This window comes from Saimiri boliviensis, chromosome 4 (genome assembly GCF_048565385.1).
Source record: "Saimiri boliviensis isolate mSaiBol1 chromosome 4, mSaiBol1.pri, whole genome shotgun sequence".
Classification (NCBI taxonomy): domain Eukaryota; kingdom Metazoa; phylum Chordata; class Mammalia; order Primates; family Cebidae; genus Saimiri; species Saimiri boliviensis.
Window position 1 is genome coordinate 132,979,524 of NC_133452.1, and position 18,440 is coordinate 132,997,963.

The following is an 18,440-nucleotide window of genomic DNA, read 5'->3' on the forward strand; positions in this document are numbered from 1 at the left end:
ACGTGCGCGCTGATGTTTCACAAGCACATTGTCTCTTGTGTCAGCCCTCCGGTGGGGGGCTGGGCTCCTAGAGTTTCCTGTGCTACCCTGTTCTCTGACGTCACTCCCTTCAGCTGGTTTTGAACTGTGGTTATGCATCACAATTCTTGGCCTGAAATTGTCTCCAGAATATGTTTTTACTTGGTAAACACTCAACAAACCCCTACTTTATCCTGGGTACTGCACTCCATGGACTGGAGTCTCAGAAAAAGAAATCAAACTCCCTCAGACCTCATGGATGGCACAGCCTAGGTAAGGATGGGAAGATGAATAAGGTAATGATAACACACATATTAAGTGCTTTAAATTATTTTTTTCATTTTAACTATACATTACTGATATTTTATAATGACAGCATTGATTTACATGTACCTATGATTACAGATTAATTTTTCTTTTCTTTTATCTTTCTTCTCCTTCACTCACTCCCTCCTTCCCTCCCTCCCCTCTCTTTCCTTCCTTCCTTCTTTTCCCTTCATTCCTTCCTTTTCTTTCCTTACTCCCTCTCTCCCTTCTTTCCTTCCTCCCTCCCTCCCTCACTCCCTTCTTTCCTTCCTTCCTTCATCCCTGTCTTCCTTCCTTCCTGTGTTCCTTCCTTCTTTCCTCCCACTCTCCTTCCTTCTTTGCTCTCTCCCTCCTTCCTTCCCTCCCTTGCTTCCTCCCCTTTTCCTATTCTTTCTTCTTTTTTTATATGTTTTATGACATAAATATTTTTAGAGTAGGAATTTTGCCAATAAACCAAGAGTCCCATTTACATTGAAATGTCCTTATTTTGCTGTTATTCTTGAAAAACGGATTTGCCAGCCACAAATATCTGCTTTGACGTTGCTTTTCCCTGAGCTCTTCAATGGTGCTCTCTCTTCTGGTTGCTGTGGGTGATGAGGAGAAGTCAGCTACATTCAAACACAGTTGCTTTTCAGATGATCTGTGTTTCTTCTGTGGCTACCTTTAAGATCACCATTTGTCTTTAGCATCTGACACTCCAGGGTGGTGTGAGTAGATGTTTTTCTCTTTCATTCACAGGGTTATGCATACATTTGCTTAATCCTTAATCATAATCATTTTATGGAATGCCTCCTTCCATTTACTCTTTTTTCATCTTCTAAAACTTTAACTAATGTTAAACTTTATTCAGCCACCATATTCACTGTGAAACCCAGACGAATAACCTCACAAATCTATCCAAACCCTGAGCCTCGGAACTTTTAAATATGTTACCTTACAGAACAAAAGGGACCTGCACAGATGATTAAGGGTTTGGACTTTGTGATGGGGAGATTATTTTGGATTATGTAGGCAAGCCCAATCTGATCACAACTTCCTTTTTCCATTTTAATTTTTATTATAAGTTCTGGGATACATGTGTAGGATGTGCAGGTTTGTTACATGGACAAATTTGTGCCCCTTTGTGCAGGGACTCCATGAGCAAGCCCTGTGTGGCTGAGTGGCATCGTCCGTGAAGCCATCTCCCCCACCTGATTACAGGGAGCCCCACCCCTTTAAAAATCCTCTGGTAGATAAATACACCACTAAAGATATGGTGGCATCTACACACAACCACCATCTCACACTCTGCCTACAGCAGGAGGTCTATGCGTATCTCTCTCCACCACCTCCCAATTTTGCAACTCTGTCTTCTCCACGTTCATGACTGGCTAGCCAAGCCGTGAGCCAAGGCCCATGACTCATTCATTCACGCACTTCCGGGGCATCATTTCACATCCTCTGCCTCCCATGGGCTTGTTTGGGTTTTGATTCCTAGTTCCTGGCTCGACAGCCATTTCCAAAGCTGTGCTGGTGTCTGCTCCAGGGCCTACTGCTCTTGTTGTAGATTCTCTATATGTATTTATTTTCTGGAATTAAAAAATCATTGCACTGATTTTTTCAATGCGGCATTTCCAAGGATGTGCAGTAGGAGCAGTTCTTCTTACTGTAGATAGAATTGTTTCAAAACACCAGAAATGTCTATTTGAGTAAAGGGCAACATGCATGGAGAAAGGAGTACAACCCACAAGTGGGCAGCGGATTTTCACAAAGAGAGAGCTCGGTAACACAACACCCACATCACAGCGCAGCAGTCACAGCCTCCCGGAAACACCGTTGGGTCCTACTCCATCATAAACCACCCTCCTCCATCATAGAGGAGCCACTCTTAATTTCTAACACAGATTAGTTCTGCCAGTTCTAGTTGAAGGGCATTAGACTGTCACCATCATGCCCCTGGGTCTCATCATCTCGCTGTGTGTGGCTGTGGCCTATTCACTGCCATGGCTGTCCAATGCTCCACTTTATAAATAGCTCCCACTTCTTGTCCCTTCCTGTTGATAGACAATGCTGTTGTATCCAGATTTTACAAATCATGCTGCTGTGAATAATATTTTTGTATATTTTGGCACACATATACATGCATTTCTATTGGTTTATAACTAAGAGTGCAATTGCTGGGTCATAGGTGAGTAGATGCTTGGCTTAGCCTCTCAAAAAACAAGTTTCTAGTAGTAAACAAATACTAGAGGAGGGTAAATCTCTAATTTTAGAAATTATTCAGATAATAAATGAGGAAGGAATTAATAGACTTAGCCAAACAATACAACAACAACAACAAAAAAAAAAACAAATGTGAGTTTCTTCCTCTTGGTGGAAGAACACAATCCAGTACCATCAAAAAAGTCCAAGTGAAAAAGAAATCAAGCCTGAATCCAAGCGAACCTCCATAGCCAATTACCAATTTAGAGGCAATACAGGTAATAGAAATACATATTCAACTACACCTTGGCGAGCAATCAGCAAAATGCACACTATGAGAAGCTCTACCACACAATGTACATTTCAAAGAGAATCTAAAGAATAAAAGAGAGCAAAAGCATATTTCTAAAGGTGAAACTAAATTATAATTTTGGATGATAAAAATGTAAAATAGAACAAAGAAATGATGATTATAAAAGTCAGGATGAGTTTTTATTTGGGGAGGAAACAGTTTATTGCTGAGCTGGGGCAAATGATGGGGCATCTGGTTATACTCGCAAACATCTACCCCTGGTGGTTAATGGGTGTTTACTTTTTATTAAAGGACACAAATTTTAGACAGTTTTTTTTTCCTTTTAGAGTCCTATATATTATTTTATGACACAAAGGCTAAGGAAAAAATAATTTTGAGAGTATGATTACTATTTTGCAAAAAGACTCCTCACCATTCTCCTCTCTGGACACTGAGCACCCAGAACAACCCGCAGCCCCAGGACTCCCAGCAAGGGTGACCCCACTTCTAGGTGTGTGTGTGGCTCACATCAATAGAGGCAATACGCGGGTCTACTCCTTGACTCCCGGGAGACCCTTGTGGGGGGAAAGTCTCATAAGTGCCAAAGCAGGAGACTGAAGCCTCAGGCATTTCCTGTTTAATAAATAAAATATAGAAAGAAGAATCTGGTTGAAATAAGCACCATGAATAATTAGATATTAGTCTTATTGAATAGTAACTATCATGAGTGATTACATATTACTCTTAATGAATATTAAGCCTTGATTAAAGCCTTCTTGTACTTTGTGCATGATTATCTAGGAACTTCAGGTTGCTGTGGTCAGGGATTGATGGCGACATTATGGAATGTGGCCACGAGGCAAGGGCATTGATAACTGCGAACATCAACTGATGGCGATCAGCAGAGATAACCTGCTGAATGCGAAACCAAGCCCTCTGTCACACCACGTAAGCGTTGCTGGAGGGCACCTAAAATCTCTGCAGTAGCACCAGTGCGTGGGGAAGCACCCGCTACTCAGCAGACCTTGGAAGGGAACATTCCCTGTCCTGGGATGAGTCTGAGAACACGCCACTCCCCAACGCTCTTGTGGAAGGACTGATGTCAGTCAGCCCAACCCCCAGAAACCCCGGGGCTTAGTTGTCTCTATGTGGTGCTGTGCTATAGTGGCCACAGTCTGTGTCTGCCTTCGCCCCCAACTTCTGCACCTGGTTCCTCTTTTGAAGATAGTGAGAAGTAGCATAATTCTTGAGGCCTTTGTTCTCACTTGAAAGGCATAACATAAAGTGCCGACGCATTTCTTTCCCCTGCTTTGGCTACTTGCAAGCCTTGGGCCCCTTGTTCGGCTACTTGAAGGACCTGGGCCCCTTGTTCCTTAGACACGTGACCCTAGCCCCTGTGTTTTGTACCAAGTAAAGGCCAGAGTGTCCGGGCACTCGAGGCCACAACCAGGCTCCGCGAACTGGTGGTAGTGGACCCCTTGGCCCAACTTTTTCTCTTGTGTCTTTATTTCTACAGTTTCTCATCTCCGCACCCGTAGAGAGTACCCTCTAGACCCAGCAGGGCTGGACCCTACAAACTTGATAGGACACAGCTGAGGGGAAGCCTTCCCCGCCGTCTGCAGGCTCTTGGCCATCTGTGTAGAGGGAGCAGGTCCTCACCTGTCCACAGGTGCCTTCACCGCCAGAGCCTCCTCTCTGCATTGGAAGTAAGACCTGGCCCTTCCCCTGGACTCGGTGACAGGGATCTCACCAAAGGTGGAGATGTCACCATTCCTCCCCCAGCAAACTGACGCTTCTTTTGCCTTACAGGAAAGTTGATTCAACCTGGTGTCCAGTGAAGAAATCCCAGGTGCATAGGAGAGGTGGATCTCAGGGCTGCGCGTGATCTGCAAAAGGAACCCTATGAACCACCAGGAGGCGCTGTTGCGCTGCTTCTGTTCCCAGGAGGTGGACGGCCAGGATGAGCTTTAAGGTGGAGAGAAGGATGCCATTCCTCATTCTCCAGGTTCCAAGTACGAAGTTTCCTACCCACCCCATCTTGTTCTCAATGCAGATGAGGACTGTCTCCTTCTCACCTCCCTGGGCTGGGCTTTTGAACACTGGAAAGTGAATGTGATTTTAAATTTCAGCATGTCCTAGCTTATTGTGCTGCCAGTAAAGTAAAATCAAAATGCACATTGAATAAACAACAAATAAAATAACCCATAGTGGGCAAAAGTTTACAATTTCTTTTTTTTTTTTTTTTGAGTCAAGATCTCACTCTGTGGCCTGGGCTGGAGTCCAGTGGTGTGATCAAGACTCACTGCAGCCTTGAATTCATGAGCTCAAGGGATCTCACCTCAGTCTCCCCAGTACCTGGCAATACAAGTGCCCACCACCACAGTCAGCTAAGGTTACTTATTTTTATTTATTTTTTTTTTTTAGAGACGAGGGTCTCACTGTGTTGTCCAAGCTGGACTCCAATTTCTGATCTCAAGCAATCGTCTTGCCTTAGTGTCCTGAATTGCTGGGATTACAGGCATGAGCTGTCATGCCCGGCTTGTAATGTACTGACACCATCATGGTTTCCTTCTCCAAGTGTGGACACAGCAGCAGACACCCCTTGTCTCTTGGGTCAGGACACTGCATAGAGTGGAATAGCAAGGTAACAGAGTCACTGCAGAAAGCACCCACTTGGGAGAGGTCCAGCAGGGAAGGCCAGCTGTCCCAGGAGCACCATATTTAGGGGTAACTCCTCTTTCTGCACAAAACTGTTCTTTCATTACTTTTGTATTCACAATAGTTCTGAAATCATAGGATGATCAGAGTCAAGACTGGCTAGGTTATTTTTTTTTTAATCTCCAAGACTTGTTGATCTTTTGTATAGTTTTCTGTGCCTCAAGTTTCTTGAGAACTGAACTCATTCTTAACATTTCACAGTCCACTTTCAGTTAATAATGAACTAGTATCCATAAATATAGAACTCTTGCAACCATTTATACTCTATAAAATGTCCATCTTTTATGGTATAGACATTTATGTAATATATCTATATAGGCTGCAAGTCCCACAGGAAAAATCTTTTTCTCATCTTTAAACAGTTCTACATATACAAAGTGAGAGTAAATGAGGGGAGCAAGAGAGCCTTCTGCACTTAGCTCAGTGTTGACCACGAATGATCATCTTCATCTTTTCTGATAATCTCAATTTCCACCTGGTATCATTTGCCTCTACCTTGAAGAATTTTCTTTACCAATTGATACTGTCCAGATCGGCTGGTGACAAATTCTCAATTTTCTTTTACCTGAAGTATCTCCTTATTTTGCCTGTCCTTGAAGAACATCTGGGCTGGATATAGAATTTTTAGTTTACCTTTTTTTCTTCCTGCACTTTAAAGATGTTATTCAGCTTTTTTTTTTTTTTTTTTGGTTTGTTTGTTTTTGTGGTTTTTAATAAGACATTGGCTGGACAAGAGGAACAAAGACACTAAAACTGGGAAAATAACGTGGTAGACCTAGAAACCTGTCGTGTCTTTTTTTTTTTTATTCAGTCCCCATAGAAACTGACAAAAATTGCCAATGCTGACTATATTTCAAGTCATCATGGCAGGGACTTGGGAAAAGTTTTCGATTAGCAATAATCACACCTCGGATGAACCTCATTGGCTATCATATTGCCACTGCACAAAGCTCCTATCACAACAATAATGACAAAAACCTACAGGAATCAACACTCCAATGAAGGGCAGAGATTGTGTGACTTGGTTTAGAAAAAAAACACAGAACCAACTATATGATCTTTCCAGACAAAAACTTTCTTTTTTTTTTTAACGTTTATTTTTAGTTAAGGGGTACACGTGCAGGTTTGTTACATAGGTAAACTTGTGTCATGTGGTTTTGTTGTACAGATTATTTCTGTACCCATTAGTACCCAACCAAGTATTAGGCCTTAGTACCCATTAGCTCTTTTTCCTCATCCTCTCCCTCCTCCCCCCTCCCCCCTCAAGTAGACCCCAGTGTGTGTTGTTCCCTCTATGTGTCCATGTTTTCTCATCATTTAGCTCCCACTTGTAAGTGAAAATGCAATATTTGGTTTTCTGTTCCTGCATTAGTTTGCTAAGAATAATGGCCTCCAACTCCATCTATGTTCCTGCAAAGGACATGACCTCATTCTGTTTGATGGCTGCATAGTATTCTATGGTATATATGTGCCACGTTTTCTCTATCCAGTCTACCATTGGACATTTTTATTGACTCCAAGTCTTTGTTATTGTGAATAGTGCTGCAGTGAACATATGCGTACATGTAAGTCAGGCACTTTCTTTTTTTATTTAATGTATTTTATTTTACTTTAAGTTCCAGGATACATGTGCAGAACGTGCAGGTTTGTTACACACATAGAGTCTGCCATGGCAGTTTCCTGCACCCACTGACCTGTCCTCTGAGTTCCCTCACCTGCCCCCTACTCCCCAACAGGCCCTGGTGTGTATCGTTCCCCTGACTCTGTCCATGTGTTCTCATTGTTCAGCTACCACTTAGGAGTGAGAACGTGCAGCGTTTGGTTTTCTGTTCTTGTGTTAGTTTACTGAAAGTGATGGCTTCCAGCTTCATCCATGTCCCTTCAAAGAACATGAACTCAGTCCTTTTTATGGCTGTGTAGTATTCCATGGTGTATATGTACCATATTTTCTTTGTCCAATCTATCATTGGCAGGAATTTGGATTGGTTCCATGTCTTTGCTATTGTAAATAGTGCTGCAGTAAACATACATGTCCATATGTCTTTATAGCAATATGATTTCTAGCCACTTGGGTATATACCCAGGAATGGGATTGCTAGGACAAATAGTATTTCTGGTTCTAGATCTTTGAGGAAGGGCCACACTGTCCTCCACAATGGCTGAACCAGTTTACATTCCCACCAACAGTGTGAAAGTGTTCCCATTTCTCTGCAGCCTTGCCAGCATCTGTTGTCTACTCACTTTTTAATAATTGCCATCCTGACTGGAGAGAGATAATATTGCACTGTGGTTTTGATTTGCATTTCTCTCACAGTCAGTGTTATTGAGCTTTTTTCATATGTTTCCTGGCCATGTAAATGTCTTCTCTGGAGAAGTGTCTGTTCATATTCTTTGCCCACTTTTTGATGGGGCTGTTTCCTTTTTCTTGCACTTTTTTTTAAGTTCCTTGTAAATGAAGATGTGAGCTCTCATCATTCTTGTGAGACGTAACAGGCATCCTAACCAGTGCAACACGGCAAGAAAATGAAATAAAAGACCAACAGAAGGACCAGGCATGGTGGCTCCTTCCTGTAATCCCTGCATTATGGGAGACTGAGCTGGGAGGATCACTTGAGTTCAGGAGTTTGAGAGAAGCCTGGTAATGAGACTTCATTTCCACCAAATAAAAATAATTTTAAAAGAAAAAAGATTAATAGATAGGAAAGAAAGAAATAAAAGTCTTTCTTTGTCACCTACTTCATTGCACATGTAGGAAACACTCGGGCATTCTGAAAAGCTTCTAAAATTAATCATTCAATTTGCTAAATAGTTCATAAAATATATGTAGTAAGTCAAGTCAGTTAGATGAACCTGAGAAGACAGCGAACCATACCTGTCAGCAGAGAAGTGCAGCTTAAAACCACGGTGAGAAACCACCACACATCACGTAGAATAGGTAAGCTAAAAAGACATATGATAAGTCCAAATACTGGCAAGAATATGAAAGAAATAGAAATGTCTGATATTGCTGGTTCGAATGCAAAAAATGTGGCAGCCAATTTGTAAAGCGGTTTGGCAATTTCTTAAACAGCTGCCCATCTATTACCACATGACCCAGCAATTCCACGAATATTTATTTATCCAAAAGAAATAAAAATGTAAGGCCACACTTGTGAACAGTTATGTGTAGTGGCTTCATTAGTAACACACCCTAACTGGAGTAATCCCCATGTCTATCAACTGGAGAATAGAGAAACCGATGAGTAAACTGGGATTCCAGCAATACTCAGCAGCTGCTCAGCAACAAAAATGAATGAACGGCATCATCTCAAACACTGTTGGGCTGAGTGAGAGACCAAACAAAGGACTACATCATATACGATCGCATGTCTATGAAATTCTAGAAATTACACGAATGCAGTGACAGAAAGCAGAGCAGTGGCTGAGTGAAGGGAAGGGGTGAGGGTAGGAGCCAGGGATTAAATAGAAAGGGACAGAAAGAAAGTTTTTAGGAAAAAGAAACTGTTCTCTACAATGCCACAATTTGAGAGTCACTAGGTGGTGGGAACTGAGGGGAGAGCAGGGTGATGAGGGGGCAGAGAGAAGGGCTGGGGAAGCAGGAGGTGAGGAAAGGGAGCAGGGGAAAGGACTCTAAAGCCTTGGAAGAGCCTAGCAGGGGGTTCTTAGGGCTCGGTATTTAGTACATTTTATATGGGACTGCCTAAAAACTAATGGCTTCCTCATGATTTTAGAAAAAGAAGGTTACAGAAATACCAAGTGTCCCAATAAAATATGCACAGTGCTTAGATGTGCATAGCTCACGAAAGCAGGCCCTGCTGGAGCGTCGGTGAAGAGCATTGGGACTGCATGGAGCACTTGCAACTTTGAGGTGATGGCTACAGGCTCCCGGTTCAATACACAGTAACAAACCTGCTTCTTTGTATTCAGGAGATGTTCTAGACTCACACAGGGAAACTCGGGCTAGGGAAGAAAGATAATTTTAAGTGCAACAACCCGGAGTCACAGATCCGTATGTGCCGGAGTCACAGATCCAACGCATGTGCCTTATGACTCTCGTGGGTCATGATAACTGGGTACGTGGAGTTCTGTTCCATTCTGGGGGGAAGTTTATTTTGAGTTGTGCTGATGACAAGACCCTACGTGTATGGGATTACAAGAACAAGCGATGCATGAAGACCCTCAATGCGCATGAACACTTTGTTCCCGTAGTCCGGGAAAGTAAAACTTAGGAGCTTTGAGAGTTTAACTGTAATGCTGTTTTGACACAGGTCTTTGACAGATTGGAATCCTAACCATTCAGAGATTACCAATATTGTGCTACTTACTGTATTAATAAACAAAAAGAAAACTGGTCTCTATCTGGTGCCTTCAGGCAAAACTTCACCAGGTTTAAAGAGAAAACCCCTGTCTCTACACTTCCATTCCCAGGGCGAGCTCACTGTCTGGCATCAAGTCCCCGCGGTGAGTTTCCTTGTACAAGAGTCCGAGGGGAGAGGTAAGGAGTGGGAGGCCGGGAGTCCAGTTCAGGGACGGGGATTCCAGGAGAAGAAATGAAGGGGAAGGGGCTGGGCGCAGCCTGGGCATCTCTCCCTGGTTCCCACAGACAGATCCCTGGCCAGGATTCGGGCAAACAGTGTGACAAAGAGGCTTGGTGTAGGAGAAGAGGGATCAGGACAAAGTCCCAGGTCCCTGGCGTGGGTCTCAGGGTCTCTGGCGCCGAAGGCCTTGTCCGCATTGGGGAGGCGCAGCGTTGGGGATTCCTCATTCCCCTTTCACTTCTCCCATCCTGTGTCGGGTTCTTCTTCCTGGATACTCGTGACGAGTCCTCACTCCCATTGAATGTCGGATTTCTAGAGAAGCCAATCAGCGTCGCCGCGGTCCCTCTTCTAAAGTCCCCCGTCACCCACCAGGACTCAGATTCTCCACAGACACTGAGGATGGGATCATGGCTCCCCGAACCCTCCTCCTGCTGCTCTCGGGGGCCCTGGCCCTGACCCAGACCTGGGCGAGTGAGTGCGGGGTCGGGAGGGAAACGGCCTCTGCGGGGAGGGGCGAGGGGCCCGCCCAGAGGAGGCGCAGGACCCGGGGAGCCGCGCCGGGCGGAGGGTCGGCGGGTCTCAGCCCCTCCTCGCCCCCAGGCTCCCACACCCTGTGGTATTTCACCGCCACCATGTCCCGGCCCGGCCGCGGGGAGCCCCGCTTCATCGCCGTGGGCTACGTGGACGACACGCAGTTCGGGTGGTTCGACAGCGACGCCGCGATTCAGAGAGGGGAGCCGCGGGCGCCCTGGGCGGAGCAGGAGGGTTTGGAGTTTTGGGAGGAGCACGCGCAGGGAGCCAAGGCCAAAGCAAAGACTGACCAAGTGAACCTGCGGATCCTGAGCGGCTACTACAACCAGAGCGAGGCCGGTGAGTGACCCCGGCCCGGGGCCCAGGTCACGACCCCTCCCCATCCCGCACGGGCCGCTTGAGTCTCCCCGAGTCTCCGGGTCCGAGGTCCACCCGGAGCCTGCGGACCCGCCCAGACCCTCCACCACGGAGAGCCCCAGGCGGGGCTCTTTTCATTACCAAGTTTCATTTTCAGTTTAGGGCAAAATTCCTGCGGGTTGGTACGGGCGGGGGCGGGGGCGGGGGCGGGGGCCGGGCGGGGCGGGGCTCGGTGGGCGGGGCTGACCTCGGGGCGGGGCTCGGTGGGCGGGGCTGACCGCGGGGCGGGGCTCGGTGGGCGGGGGCGGGGCTCGGTGGGCGGGGCTGACCGCGGGGCCCGGTCCAGAGCCTCACACTATCCAGGATTTGTATGGCTGCGAAATGGGGCCGGACGGGCGCCTCCTCCGCGGGTATTACAAGTCAGCCTACGATGGCAAGGATCACATCGCCCTGAACGAGGACCTGCGCTCCTGGACTGCCGCGGACACGATGGCCCAGATCACCAAGCGCAAGTTGGAGGCGGCCCATGAGGCGGAGAGTTTGAGAGCCTACCTGGAGGGCGCGTGCCTGGAGTGGCTCCGCAGACACCTGAAGAACGGGAAGGAGGCGCTGCAGCGCGCGGGTACCAGGGGCAGTGGGGAGCCTTCCCCATCTCCTGTAGATCTCTCTGGATAGCCTCCCACGAGGAGGGGAGGAAATGGGATCAGCCCTAGAATATCTTCCTCCCTTGAATGGAGAATGGCATGAGTTTTCCTGACTTTCCTCTGAGGGCCTCCTCTGCTCTCTGGCACAATTAAAGAATGACGTCTCTGAGGAAGTGAAGGGGGAGATAGTACCTGGAATACTGAACAGAGGTCCCCTTTGATCCCTGCAGTCACCTCGTGCACCGTGACTTTTTCTCTCAGGCCTTGTTCTCTGCCTCACACTCAAATGTTTGAAGGTCTGATTCCAGCTTTTCTGAGTCCTTCTGCCTCCACTCAGGTCAGGACCAGAAGTCGCAGTTCCTCCCTCAGAGACTAGAACTTTCCACGGAATAGGAGACTATCCCAGGTGCCTGTGTCCAGGCTGGTGTCTGGGTTCTGTGCTCCCTTCCCCACCCCAGGTGTTCTGTCCATTCTCAGATGGTCACATAGGTGCTGCTGGGGTGTCCCATGAGAAATCCAAAGTGCCTGAATTTTCTGACTCTTCCCCTCAGATCCCCCAAAGACACACGTGACCCACCACCCCGTCTCTGACCATGAGGCCACCCTGAGGTGCTGGGCCCTGGGCTTCTACCCTGCGGAGATCACACTGACCTGGCAGCGGGATGGGGAGGACCAAACTCAGGACACCGAGCTTGTGGAGACCAGGCCAGCAGGGGATGGAACCTTCCAGAAGTGGGCAGCTGTGGTGGTGCCTTCTGGAGAAGAGCAGAGATACACGTGCCATGTGCAGCACGAGGGGCTGCTGGAGCCCCTCACCCTGAGATGGGGTATGGAGGGGGATGGGGGGACATGTTTCTTCTCAGGGAAAGCAGGAGCCCTTCTGGAGCCTTCGGCAGGGTCAGGGCCCCTCACCTTCCCCTCCTTTCCCAGAGCCACCTTCCCAGCGCACCACCCGCATTGTGGGCATCATTGCTGGCCTGGCTGTCCTAGGAGCTGTGGTCACTGGAGCTGTGGTTGCTGCTGTAATACGGAGGAGGAAGAGCTCAGGTAGGGAAGGGGTGAGGGGTGGGGTCTGGCTTTTCTTGTCCCACTGGAGGTTTCAAGCCCCAGGTAGAAGTGTGCCCTGCCTCACTGCTGGGAAGCACCATCCACACATGGGCCGACCCAGCCTGGGATCCTGGGTGCCAGCACTTACTCTTTTGTGAAGCAGACATGACAATGAAGGACAGATGTATCACCGTGATGATTGTGCTGTTGGAGACCTGATTCCAGCAGCCACGAGTCAGGGGAAGGTCCCTGCTAAGGACAGAACTTAAGAGGGCAGTTGGTCCAGGACCCACACCTGCTTTCCTGGTGTTTCCTGATCCTGCCCTGGGTCCGTAGTCATAATTCTGGAAACTTCTCTTGGGTCCAAGACTAGGAGGTTCCTTTAAAATCTCAGGGCCCTGCCTCCTCCCTGTCCCCTCACAGGACATTTTCTTCCCACAGGTGGAAACAGAGGGAGCTACTCTCAGGCTGCGAGTAAGTGAGGGGCGGGAGTGTGGAGGAGTCACCCACCCCGTAATTCCTCCTGTCCCACATCTCCTGCGGGCTCTGATCAGGTCCTGTTTTTGTTCTACCCCAGGCAGCGACAGTGCCCAGGGCTCTGATGTGTCTCTCACAGCTTGTAAAGGTGAGAACCTGGGGTGGGGAGGGGGCCTCAAGTAGGCGGGGGTTGGGGCAGAAAGGAAAAGACTGGGGAATGGGGATTCTTTGGGACATTTCGAGTGTGTGGTGGGCTGTTCAGAGTGTCACTTACCATGAATGGACAGAATTTGTTCATGACTGTTGTTTTCTGTAGCCTGAGACAGCTGCCTTGTGTGGGACTGAGAGGCAGGATTTCTTCACACCTTCCCTTTGTGGCTTCAAGAGCCTCTGACATCTCCTTCTGCAAAGGCTTCGCTTGATGAGTTGATTAAATAGGTCATTTTATAAAATCTGAGAGAGGAAATAAAGACCTGAGAACCTTCCAGAATCCATGTGTTTGCTGTGCTGAGTCTGTTGCAGGTGGGGATGGAGAAGGCTCTGAGGAGCCGAGTGTGGACGGGGCCTGTGCCCAGTTGCTGTTGAGTCCATCATGGGCTTTATGTGGTCAGTCCTCAGCTGGGTCAGCTTCACTGCTCCACTGTCCTTGTCCTGTCAGTGGAAACTTGTCCAGCAGAAGCTGTGACTACAGAGGCTCAGACATCGCCTAGGGCGGCCCCTGCACACCGGAGTCTCTGTGTTTCTGACACAAAGTTTCAGACCCATTCAGCTCCTGGCCTCCTTCTAGGGCTCCTCTTCTGCTCTGCTCTCCTGCCCTCTCTCCCTGCCCTGGTTCCAGTGATCTTGGTGCTGGCTCCAATCCCAACTCAGGAATCTAAAGCAGAGTCTAATTTAGATACATGTTTGTTTGTAAAATTGGGTCCGTAGTCCAGAATTGTTCTTTCCTGAAGAGAGAAGCGTGATTGTGTGCTGCAGTGTGTGGAGGGGGGAGAGAGGGGTTGTTGGTGTGGGAAGAGGGATGGGGAGGGAGGCCCACAAGCAGCACTGCTGAGAAACGCACAGGGCTCAATGCCAGTGTGAGGGGACCTTGTGCTGTAGCTGCCACAAAACAGCATTTGGCCTAAGGCTATGTTGGAAAAAGATACTGCCTAGAACAGGGAGGTGCTCTACAGTGATCATTCAACTGACCTTTGGTGTTGGCCAGACATAGGACAGAATGGTTCTGCATCTGGTGAACATCACTGAAGTAAAATCAGAAAAATCTCTAGCCTTTTGGAGCATATGTTCCAATGTGAAGAGGCAGATGCACTGTCCAGAGGACAGACAGACTATAACCAGAGTGAAGAAGGAACGTGCTAGAAGGTGGGAAGTGCTGTGAGGCAGGTGATCCAGGGTGTGGGCAGTGGGGACAGAGAAGGTGGCTGTTGTGCTGGGTAGTCTCTGTGCCTTGTTGCAAAGGTGACCTTTGAGGAAATATTTGAGGGACAGGAGGAGTGTCCATGAGGATGTCTGAGGAGGTTCTTTCCAGGCAGGGGAACCTCCAGGGCAAATGCACTAGGGCAGGAAGGGGTCTGTGTTCCCAGGAGAGCAAGGAGGCCAGGAGCGCTGGACAGAGAAACTAGATGAGGTTAGAGGTGTGGTCAGAGCAGGTGGGCTTGAGGGGGTGTGGGATTGGATCTGATCCTTGCTCTGAGTGACATGAGAGTTAGAGGACAGTTTTCAGCAGAAGAGGGATATGATATGACCCCTTTTAAAAGGAGGTCACTGACTGCTATACCGAGAAGAAAACTGAGAGGCTGAGAGGTGAGGGATGAAGGAGGCAGAAGGGAAAATAGTAGGAAGAGAGTGCAGTATTCCAGGCTGGAGGTGTCAGTTACTTTCACTGGGGGAAATAGTGGGACATGAGGAGATTCTGGATGCATTTTAAGATGGACTCACAGCATTTGCCAATGGATTGTATCTGTGGTGTGAGAAAGAAGAATCAAGGACACTCATAGTTGTAAACTGACTGAGTAGAAGGAAGGGTGGAGCTTCTGTCAGTGGAGATGGGGGGACTCTGGCAGGAGCATACCGAGGAGGGGGCACCCGAGGCACTTAGTGGAGATGTCTACTAGGAATGCCGAGGAGGGGGCACCCGAGGCACTTAGTGGAGATGTCTACTAGGAATGCAGGTGAGGGAGCCGGGGTGGAAGTCGGACAGACAACTCCAGAGTTTAGGAGAAAGGACTGCACTGGAGAACAGACTTAGAGGTCACACCACATAAACGATACCTAAAACCTCAAGCATGGATGAGGGCGCCGAGGCAGTGATTGTGGAAAAGAATGAGCGCAAGGACTGAACCCTGGACCTCCAGTTCTAAGGGAGCTGATCAGACGACACCCAGAGCAGACTTCACAGTTCTGACCCCACGCCTAGAGGACGCTTAGACAAGGACCTCCCATGTGCACAGGAATCACCTGGACGTGGTGCTGAGATCCAGAAAGTCCGGAGTCTAGCAAGAGATTCTGGATTTATGACAAGGCTGGAGCTCCTGCTGTTGGTCTCCAGATCACACCTTGGAATAGAAAGAACACGTGGATCCCACATGTCTGTGCATCAGCCTCGCCTGTAGAGCTTGTTATATAAATGATGCCTTGGTCTTGTGCATAATACTGTGGGACAGCAGTTCTAGAGAGTGGCCTGAGGATTTTCTAAGCCCCTGCCATCAATCCTGTTGCTAAGCCAGCTTGGGAAACACTGAGATAAGTGATCCGAGAGTGCCCAGGGTGGGTGGGTCGGGTGGGTTTTCAAATCTTGGTTAAAAGAGGCTTTTTCTCACAGCAAGCAAAGGCAGGATGTACATCATCAATTATGAGATGTGATAGTCCCTGTTGATCTCTCCACCATGGCGTAGAGGCCAGGTAGACAATTCCGGATGTGGCTCTCACACAAAGAACACCTCTGAATGCTGCTCTCTGACACTGGGCCACAGACTGATTTCTCACCCACTTCTTGGAGCAAACTATGGGAAACAAATTTCTTTAATTTACACCTGAAGTAGTATATCTGGTACTGGGGGCTAATTTTATGGTGGGGAAGGCCACAGAACCCTGCTGGAAATTATACATCCAGGAACAGAATCCACAGCCCACTCTTGATCTGGTCCCTCTTGGGAACAACTGCCCCTGCTGCTGAGGACAGACGCCACTGCTCACGCCTCTGACACCTGGTGCTGGACACCGGACCCTGAGGCTAGGACAGATGTCACTGCTGTTTCTGGAACTGGACATCACCACTGCCACTCAGCCATTCTCTCTAAAATGCATTCCGCATAGTCCCAGCCTCTCTCTGCCACCTCATTCTGGCTCAGAGTCTGGCAGTGATATAGGAATTAAGTAGAAATTATTTAGGAGGTAACAAGGGTACAGAAGACTCAGTTCGGTTTTCCTTTTAATGAAGAGCAGCACCCAAATCATTTTCTTTCCTAACAAAGAGCAGCCTGTAAAATCAAGCTTCAGACACAGACAAGCAAGCTGGGAGCTCTCAGGGATGAATGCAGCAGCTGTGCCAGTAGCAAAAGGACACCTGGGACTAGGCATGTTCACAAGGGCAGCCCCGTCTTCCCTTCTCTTTACCAGCCATAATTACAGCAAGGAGCACACAGCATGGCCACAGACAAATGGAAAGCCCATTTCCATAATAGGATTAGGGTGGGGGAAACAGCTGTCCCCACACACTATGTAAATGTCACACCTGGTCCAACCAACCTGTGGGGTCTCCATAAATCAGACGCCATCTCCTCAAGCCTGCCTGTAAAATCTGATGCACTCCCATGACACGCCAGAATTCTTTCTCAGGCACCCCTCTCCCTTGCAAGAGAGAGAACCGTTCTCCTTTGTCTTTCTTTTCTTTCCTTTGCCTATTAAACCTCTGCTCCTAAATTCACTCCTCGTGTGTCCGTGTCCTTCATCTTCTTGGTGCAAGATGATGAACTTCAAGTATTTACCCGAGACAATGACAGCTTCAGCAGGTGCTCATCTGACTGGTGGAGCCTAAGACTCATGTCCATGATCCACTGCAGGGGTGACTGGAGGGTTATCCTCTTCCAGGGAGGGAGGTGGTTTCTGTCTCCTCTCAACACTTTACATGTTGTAAACCAAAAATGAACTTCAAAGCCACCCCCTCCCAACCATCTTAATGGACACCCTCCTCTGCCAGGGCACTCAAAAGTTCACCTGAAAGTCTATCTCAGGCCATCAGGGGAAGCAGGCATTGAACATGCTTCATTATGCCCTCTTCCATTTTGGAATTCAGGAAAAGCTGACCAGCATTTAACATCGACACAGACCCTATGTCTGATTAGAAACATTTCCAATCTATTCTCTCTGAAGCCTGCCACCTGGAGGCTGCATCTGCATGGTAAAGTTTTGGACTCCACATTATAACACACATAGTTCTTTCTATTGATAATAGCTCAATCAATTGCCAATCAGAACATTTTAAAATCTACCTATAACCTAGAAGCACTACCCCCACACCCACTTGCTTCACATTGTTTCATTTTTCTGGACTGAACCAATGTATATCTTTTTTTTTTTTTTTTTTTTTTTTTGAGACGGAGTTTCGCCCTTGTTACCCAGGCTGGAGTGCAATGGCGCGATCTCGGCTCAGCGCAACCTCCGCCTCCTGGGTTCAGGCAATTCTCCTGCCTCAGCCTCCTGAGTAGCTGGGATTACAGGCACGCACCACCATGCCCAGCTAATTTTTTGTATTTTTAGTAGAGGTGGGGTTTCACCATGTTGACCAGGATGGTCTCGATCTCTTGACCTTGTGATCCACCTGCCTCGGCCTCCCAAAGTGCTGGGATTACAGGCGTGAGCCACCGTGCCCGGCCCAATGTACATCTTAAATGTATTTCATTGATGTCTCTTATCTTCCAAAAATGTATAAAACCAACCTGCACCCCAACCACCTTGAGCACGTGTTCTCAGGGTCTCCTGAGGGCTGTGTCATGGGCTGTGATCATTCATATTTGGCTCAGAATAAATCTCTTCAAATGTTTTATAGAGTTTGACTCCTTTCATTGACGGTGTGAAATTCTGATGTATTAAAAGGGTCCAAGTGCTGAGTGTAGAGGTGAAAAAAGAATAAAAACTTTTAATTCTTGGAGCAATGATTCAAGATGAGGACTTTATCTCACTCAGAGTGTCTGAATGAACGGGTGACTAATAAATAACATCTTTCCATCCATTTCCTTGAAAATAAATGATTACATCACGTGTTTGTCTATCCCAGTTCATACTCTAGATACTTCGAGTGGGATGGTGTGATGGTGAAATGATTATTCACAC

At 47.7% G+C, this 18,440-nt stretch overlaps 1 protein-coding gene and 1 non-coding gene across 2 annotated transcripts; one reads left to right on the forward strand and one right to left on the reverse strand.

Moving 5' to 3' along the window:
• Window positions 1-6,326: 6,326 nt before the first annotated feature.
• Window positions 6,327-6,467, reverse strand: LOC120363079 (U4 spliceosomal RNA). The gene has a single exon (XR_005578789.2). It is a non-coding gene; the product is annotated as a U4 spliceosomal RNA (small nuclear RNA).
• Window positions 6,468-10,390: 3,923 nt separating this feature from the next.
• Window positions 10,391-13,599, forward strand: LOC120363078 (HLA class I histocompatibility antigen, A alpha chain-like). Its single transcript, XM_039467270.2, has 8 exons — window positions 10,391-10,524; window positions 10,654-10,923; window positions 11,288-11,563; window positions 12,137-12,412; window positions 12,516-12,632; window positions 13,074-13,106; window positions 13,210-13,257; window positions 13,426-13,599. The coding sequence occupies exons 1-8, from the start codon at window positions 10,461-10,463 to the stop codon at window positions 13,428-13,430; spliced, it is 1,089 nt and encodes a 362-aa protein (XP_039323204.2). The 5' UTR covers window positions 10,391-10,460; the 3' UTR covers window positions 13,431-13,599.
• The last annotated feature ends 4,841 nt before the right edge of the window (window positions 13,600-18,440 follow it).